Source organism: Penaeus chinensis, chromosome 30 (assembly GCF_019202785.1).
Source record: "Penaeus chinensis breed Huanghai No. 1 chromosome 30, ASM1920278v2, whole genome shotgun sequence".
In the NCBI taxonomy this organism is placed as follows: domain Eukaryota; kingdom Metazoa; phylum Arthropoda; class Malacostraca; order Decapoda; family Penaeidae; genus Penaeus; species Penaeus chinensis.
The window spans coordinates 20,632,246-20,642,245 of record NC_061848.1 but is presented as its reverse complement, the minus strand read 5'-3'; the positions used below and the strand labels follow the sequence as shown (position 1 = coordinate 20,642,245).

Here is a 10,000-nt window from a genome sequence, read left to right as displayed (position 1 = left end):
ACGTGTGCACATGCGTCTGTGTGTGGGGGGGGGGGGGGGGGTCGGGGTGAACTGTGTGTCTGCGTGGTAATAAATACACAGGTGCGTCTGCGCGTGTGTGCGTATTAACATTTTGCATATATGACGGGATATTTCGCAATTTAATTACACACACACGTTTTCTGGCACTCCATCACAAACTAAATTTACCTTTTACAAATCACGTAAACAGACACCCATCACCCTCGGTATGTACACTTATATTATACATATTTATAGGTATGAATACAAACATACGGATATACACGCCCAATATTTTATCTCCTCCCACTCTCCTCTTCCCTTCTCTCTTTCTCTTTCCTTATATAATTTTTATCTTTGTTTTTGTCTCCATCTGTGCCTTCCATTACTATCTTTCTCCCTCCTTCATTTTATATATCATTCTATATCTCAATTCTTCCTTCTTGTATTCCTCCCTTCCCTTCTCTTCCTGCTCTTTCTTCTCTCTTGATATTTCCCCTATAATTTCTTTTCTATTCTTTTCTTCCTCTTCCTTCTCATCTCCTTGTTTTCCATTCCTCTTCCTTCTTTTCATTCTGTCCCTTCTTCCTTCTCTTTCTCCTCTCTTGATATTTTCCATATGCTCTTCTTGTTTCCTCCCGGTTTCTTTCCCCTCCTTTACCCCTCATATTTTCCATTCCTCTTCCATCTTTTCCTCATCTCTTCCTTATCTAACTTTCTCCTATCTCTTCCTCCCTCTCTTCTCCCTCACAAGTGATCAATTCTGCGTCCATCCCAAGTTCCATCGGAAGGGCAATGGGCGGTGCCTTCTCCCTCACCTCTCCCTAAACAAACGTTGTCACCCCCCCCCCCCCCCCGCCCAAAGAAACAAGGAACTTCTCCCTACTATCTCACAGACACCTGGAACAGCGGAACAAATGCCTTATTACTGCCTAGTGCATCTGAGTGCATGCGTGTATTCGTGTGTCTGTATTTACATCCGTGAATGCACTGAGGTCCGCACAGTGTAACACATAAAGCACATGCACCCTCGCGCTCTCTCTCTGCCGCTGCTTGTCTGCCTACCTCAAGCAAGTCCCTGCCACTTTGGCCCTTGGCGCCCCCTCCCTTCCTCGTATCCCCCTCCCCTACTCTGCATTTTTGTCCCCTGCATGCCTTCGCAAATCTCACTGAACTGAACTAACCTCTCTTCGCTTAACCGTTTCCCCTTTTGTTGCTTCCATTTCTTCATTCTCCTGACAGATGTTTTCTACTTTTTTTTATAATTTCTGTCATGCATCAATATTTTTGTTAATACCATTACAATCATTATCACTTTTTCTATTTTTGTTTTCCACTTTCACGCTCCTTCTCTCCCTCCATCCCTATTTCTCCTCTCATTCTACCTATCTCCCTCTCTCGCCCTACTCTCCCTTCTCTCCTACCCCACTACGTATCCCTCTCTCCTCTTCCCTCCCTCCATCCTTCTTTCTCTCCTCCTTTCTCCCACTCCCTCACTCCCTCATCCTCCCTACCTCCCTTCCTCATGCCCCCCCCCCCCCCCCTCTCTCTCTCTCTCTCTCTCTCTCTCTCTCTCTCTCTCTCTCTCTCTCTCTCTCTCTCTCTCTCTCTGTAAGTGTCTCTGTTAGCAAGATTAAACGCGATTAGAGTGGGACGAAATGCTTCTATTCAATCATCCCTTTTTTATAGGACCTAATCAACGGCGGGCAATTGTGGAGCATCACACTCTATTTGCGCAATAGACGCTAATAATAAGTCAGAACAATATATAGCTGCATATGAATGCCTATTAGTGGGGCTGAAATACAGATGGAGGGGGAAAGGAGAGGGGATGGGGATGGGGAAGGTAGAGGAGGAGGGAACAGAGAAGGGGAAGGGGAGAGGAGAGGAGGAAGGGGGAGTGGACAGAGAAGGGGATGGGGATTGGGGTGGAGAGAGGGGAAGGGGAAAGGGAGAGGGTGAGGGAGGGGGAAGGTAATGGTAGGGGAAGGGGAAGAAAAGCAAAGGAAGGAGAGGAGTGGGGAGAAGGAAGGCAGGTTGATGGGAGAAGGGGAAGGTGATAATGCCACTGGCAAAGTACCAATGAAGTCAAACAGCATTAAATGTTAATGGCACTGCTGAACGATTAAGCGTGGAGTTGTAAAGCGATATAAGCTGTCAAAAAAAGGAGGTTTGACAAAAAGTAGACGAACGAAAATAAATTAACTAAAAGCATTTTTTTTTTATAAAGCCTTTTTATCAGTGGTTGGGTCTATTATGTTTTATGAAAACAAAAACAAAATGGGAGAATTAAAAGAAATTCAAGTTTCATCTTTACACACAATGACAGACAACCGAAGACAGTTCCATCCTTTAATCTCTAATCCTTAATCCCAGAACATGCAACCAATCCCTTTACCATTGTCCCACAAACAGTCACATCTATCAGCCAACCAATGCCGATTCCTAATCCCAGACTCTAACACAAAACCAATTTGAAATATTAGATACAACCACCCTATATTATAAGCAACCAATGCCCAATCTTAAAGGCAATCCCTGCCCTCACAAACCATCAATCCCAAATCCCTGAAATCAAAACCAGTCCGAAACCTTTAAACGTCTCTCTAATCGCCCATCCCTAATCCCAAATCCCCCGAGGTAATCAAACGCAATGTAATTCTTATCACCAACACGTAACCTCTTCAGGAGCTTCACCGACCAGCACGACCCCACCAAGAAACGACCTTCGGAACATGGCAGGCCATCTCACGCAGCGAAGGTCGTGCTAGCTGCTCACACAAGGCAGTTCAGGACAAACTACCACCCGCGCCAGTCTCGTCCCGCGATAAATAAAGGATAATTGCCCATCTGCGGCTACTTACGACAGTTACGCAGATAATAATTGGTTATTCATTGGCTATTCTCGAATGTATAAAGACCCCAGTTATTTCGTGATCCTCAATGATTGGCCAATCGGTTGCCGTAACGGGTGCGCCGACTTACGACACTCGTAAGGTGGGTTTGAGAGTGATTGCGGTTCCGAGGCCCTGAGCGCCGACTGGAACTTGTATACTGGGCGAGGAAGGCTTGCGGCCATCAACACTTACAACGCTTAGAAGAAAAAATCCACTTTGGGAGCCCGTGTGGGATTGTTACAAATACATGTATATATCTATTTATCTACTTATTAATATACATGTTGTGCAGGGTTTATGGTGTTATAGTAATGGTTTCACTATATCGTGTTAGTTGTTAGTATATGGTGTGCGTATGAGGTACACGAGTGTGTCCTTTTGGTTCGCCTCCACCCCTTCGGATGACAAGTTCGACTCAACCAAAGCACCCATGCGAACCATCGTCGGTGATTTGCCACTCTGCTCCGAGCTCCACGCCTGAACACCTTCCTCCATTGTCCTGCGCATACTGCTACTAATAACTGCAGGCTGCTCCTTCAATGGCTACCCTAGGTTTTTGCTCGACTGTCCCGGGTGACTGACAGACTCAGCCTGGCCACCCGACATATTCCATCCCTGCTACGGAACGTGTGCCACCGACCAGTCACGATTGTTATTTTCATTTCTTATATGTGATTTTTTAAAAGATTTTGAAGAATATAATTATGAAAGTAAAATGTTGAGAGATAATCTATATCCCAAAGGATACCATTCAAAAGAATCAAAGGTTAAACCAAACAAAATCAAAAGCAAACACACTCACACACATATCATATATAATATATATTGTATATACATAAACTGTGTATATATATACATATATACATATACTGTGTATATATAAATACTTATACTGTATGTATGTATATATACATACACATACATGTATCCATCACCAACAAACACACACACACACACACACACACACACACACACACACACACACACACACACACACACACACACACACACACACACACATATATACATACATACATACATATAAATAGTACATATATACATCTTTCTATCTATTTATTTATATCACTATATATACATATACATATATATGAATATATATATATACATTTGTATATGTTTGTATGCATAAATGTATCTATACACATGTATGAATGTATTCGCGTACGTATCTGTGTATCGGGCGCTTTCCGGCCAAGACGAGCAAGTGACAAGCTCCAAAGGCAAGGGCGGCTGATCAGCAGCGTGTTGTTCTGCCAAAGTTCCCGTAATCAAGTGGAGGCCAATCAGAAACTTGCGCCCAGTTTGTCAACAATTAAAGTTTGTCACACGGGGCGCCCACACTTGAGCCTCCCTGGCCGGCGGCGGGGCGGCGGCGGAGGAAAGCTTGCCCAGTTTATCGCGTGTTAGTCATGTGCGGATGCCGGATAAATTTTCTTCCTTGCAGACTTTACGCTAACATTAATATCATGGATGAATAAACGGGAATTTAATCTTGCCTCCCTGACCTCTCGGGCATGAGAACTCCTCGGTGAAAATATTTATTCTCTTGTAAAACGCCCCGGCGAGCAAAAGGGGGTCTGATATCGCGTTGCACTAACTACGAAAAAAACAAACTTTAGTTCGCAACGAGTTGTTATCATGCGGATTTGGAATATTAAATGGTAATGCCGACGAAAAATATTAATGGGAAAAAAATGTTGCACGTACTGACAATAAGGGCGAGTTAGGACTGCTCTGTTATCACAATTATCATCATCGCTCCTACCACTGTATCATCACCGCGTAAAGAAGATCCAATCAGAGAATTTCAGCGTTGAAGACACACGCACGAGTCCTTTTGCACTCCCTTTTTTTCTTTTTTTTTTTCTCCCCTTAACCGCCGACGGTCGGGAGGGACCATCAGCGCCTCCGGGCAGGGAGGGGTTGCATGAACAACATTCCTCGTTCCTCGTTTCTAGTCGCATAGCGTGTCCTCCTGCGCTAGTTGCTAGTGGTTGCGGCTACCTGGGGAGGAGAGGGCGGGGTCGGGAGGCCTTGCAGGACCCATCGTCCACGCGGAAACCCGGCTGTGGCCATAACCCGCATGCAGCCATTACGCGTGCTTGGGATGCCAGCCCTTGCGTTCGTGAGGAAAAGCCAATGCTCCGCGCTTGCTAATGATGCTTTTTATTGCCCTTTCCGTGCTGTGAGATCTCGGTTTCTCTCTCTCTCTCTCTCTCTCTCTCTCTCTCTCTCTCTCTCTCTCTCTCTCTCTCTCTCTCTCTCTCTCTCTCTCTGTCTCTCTCTCTGTCTCTCTCTGTCTCTCTCTGTCTCTCTCTCTCTCTCTCTCTCTCTCTCTCTCTCTCTCTCTCTCTCTCTCTCTCTCTCTCTCTCTGTCTCTCTGTCTCTCTCTCTCTCTCTCTCTCTCTCTCTCTCTCTCTCTCTCTCTGTCTCTCTGTCTCTCTCTCTCTCTCTCTCTCTCTCTGTCTCTCTCTCTCTCTCTCTGTCTCTCTCTGTCTCTCTCTCTCTCTCTGTCTCTCTCTGTCTCTCTCTCTCTCTCTGTCTCTCTCTGTCTCTCTCTCTGTCTCTCTCTCTCTCTCTCTCTCTCTCTCTCTCTCTCTCTCTCTCTCTCTCTCTCTCTCTTCCCTCTCTCTTTCCCTCCTTCCCTCTCTCTTTTCCTCCTTCCCTCTCTGCTTCCCTCCTTCCCTCTCTGCTTCCCGCCTTCCCTCTCTCTTTCCCACCTTCCCTCTCTCATTCCCACCTTTCATCTCTCATTCCCACCTTTCCTCTCTCATTCCCACCTTTCCTCTCTCTTTCCCTCCTTCTTTCCCCCTTTCCCTCCTTCCGTCTCTCATTCCATCCTTTCCTCTCTCTTTCTCTCTCTCCCTCTCCCTCTCCCTCCTTTCCTCTCTTTTTCCCTCCCTTCCACTCTCCGTCCAATCCTCTCTCCCTCTCCTCCCGTCTCTCTGTCTCTCTCTTCATCTCTCCGTCCCTCTCTTCCTCTCTCTCCTTACCTCCCTCTCTTTTCCCCCCCTCCTTCACATATTAATTTCATTCTCCACTTCTAGTATTTTCTGTCCCCTCTTTGTCCTTGTCATGTACGATAAGAGAATATGAGTTAAGAAAATGCGTACCATGAAATATGTATAAAATGCGACAATAGTTATTCATACACACTGTAAAACGCACGCGAAGAGGGGGAGAGGGAGGGAGAGGGAGGGAGGGAGGGAGGGAGGGAGGGAGAGAGGGAGAGAGAGAGAGAGAGAGAGAGAGAGAGAGAGAGAGAGAGAGAGAGAGAGAGAGAGAGAGAGAGAATGTGTGTGTGTGTGTGTGTGTGTGTGTGTGTGTGTGTGTGTGTGTGTGTGTGTGTGTGTGTGTGTGTGTTTTAAACTTATTAATCTATTGTTTATATAGGCTAATACATATACATATACATATTACACACACACAGGCACATGAGCGCTTGTTTACGTGCCCGCTCAATGTAGACGCTACGTTCAAACCATAGAATAAATAACTAAAACCCAAAACTTATCAGAGGCACGGTGAATCTCAGACCCTTAAAGGTTTTCGACAAGGCAATGCTAGCGTTAGTCACTTGAACGTTTTGACAGCGCCCAAGGTATCCCAAGCTGCCGTGGCAACTCGCAACAAGGCTTCGTCACACGTTGAAGTTTCCCAACAACAAAGTTAGTACAGCATGCACACACCGGCTTGATGAAAGTCCATAGACGGAGCTTGGAGATTCCTCTTACTCTATTAACTCTCTCTCTCTCTCTCTCTCTCTCTCTCTCTCTCTCTCTCTCTCTCTCTCTCTCTCTTCTTATATATATATATATATATATATATATGTATGTATACATACATATACATATATATATATATATATATATATATATATAAAGCATATATATATAAAGCATATATATATAAATATATATAAATATATATATATACACACATAAATACATACTTATATTTATATATATACATATGTATACATACACACACACACACACACACACACACACACACACACATATCATAGACATAGACACACACACACACACACACACACACACATATGAATATACTTATATATATGAATATGAATATATATATATATATATATATGATTATATATACATATATATAAACATATATATTCATATATATATATATGATTATATATACATATATATATATAAACACATATTCATATATATATATAATCATATATATTCATGTGTATATATATTCAATTATATATATTTATATATATATTAATACAAACACACACACACACACACACACACACACACACACACACACACACACACACACACACACAGCATATATATATTTGTACATATATACATATACATACATACATATATATGTATATATATGTATATGTATACATGTATATAGGTATATATGGATATATTTATGTATATATGTATATATACATATATATGTATATATATACATATATACGTACATATATTCATATATATATAAATATTCATATATGTATATTCGTTATATATATATATATATATATATATATATATATATATGTGTGTGTATGTGTGTGTGTGTGTGTGTGTGTGTGTATACATATATATGTGTATATATATACATATATACGTACATATCATATATATATGCATATATATAAATATTCATATATGTATATTCGTTATATATATATATATATATATATATATATATATCCACACACTCACACACACACACACACACAGTGTATTACTCTTTGTCACAAGTGAACGCATTTCCTTCTGTTCCTTTTTTGCTCTTCTCCTTGTCATCTCTTCCCCATCCTCCCTGTGCATCTCTCCCCTTTCCCCTCTCTCTTTCCTTCCCTTCTCCTCCCCCTCCCCCCTGACCCCTCCCCCTAAGCCTTCAAAGCGTTTCATAAACTCAACCAGATTAAACTCCATTAATCGCCTGGGAATTAAGCTTTTCATCTGTCACCGTCACCCTTATTGATGTGACATAATGAAAATGATAAACGCAATGCACGTTAACTTTCGATTCGTATATTGCACGAGTTTTAGTATTACACCTTTTTATGTGACTGTTCGGTTCTAGTGCATTGCATGTTGCATATTACTAGTAGAATATTTCATATATTCGTAATAAACACTAGTAGAATCTTTTATATACCAGTAATAAATACAGCAATAAACAGAATAAACTAGACAGAAAAACACGCTACAGGTTTTTTCCTCCTTAGAAACTTCAACCCGACATAAGGATCGAGTCTACATCACACAGCTAAGGGAGAGCACAGGTGGGGGGGAGAGGAGGAAGGGGGGAGAGGCGTCGTTCCCGTGTCGAGGAGGGCGTTCTGGGTGTGGTCGCGGCCTACCCAAGGACAGGGTCGTCCCATCTTCCTATATAAACTCCCGACCATCGTCTACAGGTAGGCCAGAACTCGACAAGCCAAGTAGACGCCATGAACCCACTGGTGAGTTTTTGCTTCTCCGGCTGAGAGAAGGACGGGTCATCTCGTTTTTTAAACTACTAGCATCGTTGTTCCATCCTCTTGCGGTCTTTCCTTTCTGATGTGTTTGTGATATTTTGAAGTGATTTAGTGAATATCAGTGCTATCCGCTACATCACGTTACGTTTAAGTGAGGACATCTTTGGTCCAGTTAATATTTTTCATATTCATCGAAAACACATATAACAAGCCCTGTATTAAAAATGATGCCAAGCTGGAAGTGTACCAAAGTAGTGTTTCATCACGTTACATCTGAGTATTATTTCTCTTTCGCAGTATCTTCTGCCCCTGCTGGTAGCCGGCTGTGTCGCCGCTCCTTCGGGATCCGTGGCCATCCATGCCGCCGCCCTGCCCTATGCTGGCATTGCCACCGTAGGACACCAGGTGACGGCGCACATCCCGACCGGAGTCGAGCTGAAGACAGTGGGTGAGGCGGTGCCCTTGGCCACGCCTGCCGTGGCGGCCGCAGTCCCGGGATACTCTGTTGACGGCGAGATTCGCCAGGTGACTCAGACTTTCCTCGAGCCTGAACCAGTGGCTGTCGACGTCAAGAGTTTGCCCGTGCTTTCTGCCCCCGCCCCACTGGCCTTCGCCCCTCAGGTGGCGTTCAAGTCCGTCGCTGCGGCTCCCGTGGCTCCCATCGTGGCTCCCGCTGTAGCCCCCGCCGCCGTGGCCTACTCCAACGTAAACCTGAACGTGCCCGCGCCCGTGCCCGCCGGCGAGGCCCCCGCCCCCGAGCTCCTGGTCCAGCGCACGCCCGTCCAGGCCCTCGGCCGCCCCGTCATCTCCTACACTCCTCAGGTCACCGAGGTTCGCCCCGAACTCAAGATCATCGAGAAGACCTACGACGTGGCCGTGCCCAAGCCCGTCTACGAGACCAAGGAAGTCACCCCCATCCAGCACAGGTACGTGCCTGAGCCCTACGCCGTGCCCCAGCCTTATGCCGTGCCCCAGCCCTACGCCGTGCCTCAGCCCTACGCCGTGCCCGTGCCCGTGCACGAGCAGGTCCACGTACAGCACCACGTTGCCGCCGCCCCCGTCACCTACGGCGCTGCCCCCGTCACCTACGGCGCTGCCCACGGTGTCGTTGCCCAAGGTGCTGTTGTCGGCGCTTCCCCCGTCACCTACGGCGCAGCCCACGGTGTCTTTGCCCACGGTGCTGTTGTCGGCGCTGGCCCCGTCACCTACGGAGCTACCCACGGTGTCCTTTCCCACGGTGCCCTCGTTGGCGCTGCCCCCGTCTATGCTGTCGAAGACTGAGTCTCCAACGGGAGGCGATGTTAGCTCCTGCGGGAGATTGACTCGCATTCTCGCTGTAAATACTGTTCTCCTTTCATTAAGGAGTAAACGATGATTTCTTTTTTTAATTCAGAAACAAAAATAAAACTATACAGAACTTATCCCACTTCGAATCATTGCCATTCCTCTAATCTGAAGAGAAACTGTGAACTCCCAAACCACCTAATCATCCAATCCCAATTCAATATTTTACCTCTCTCCCTAAGCGACGAAAACCGCTTCGTCTTCAAGGTACGTTAGTTCTTTTTTTTCTTTTTTTTTTCCAGGAGAGTAA

General features: G+C 44.9%; 1 protein-coding gene across 1 annotated transcript; it reads left to right on the top strand.

Moving 5' to 3' along the window:
* The first annotated feature begins 8,292 nt into the window (after positions 1 to 8,292).
* On the top strand, positions 8,293 to 9,827 carry LOC125041535 (calphotin-like). The gene is made up of 2 exons (XM_047636556.1): positions 8,293 to 8,391; positions 8,704 to 9,827. The coding sequence occupies exons 1-2, from the start codon at positions 8,380 to 8,382 to the stop codon at positions 9,685 to 9,687; spliced, it is 996 nt and encodes a 331-aa protein (XP_047492512.1). The 5' UTR covers positions 8,293 to 8,379; the 3' UTR covers positions 9,688 to 9,827.
* Positions 9,828 to 10,000: the final 173 nt, after the last annotated feature.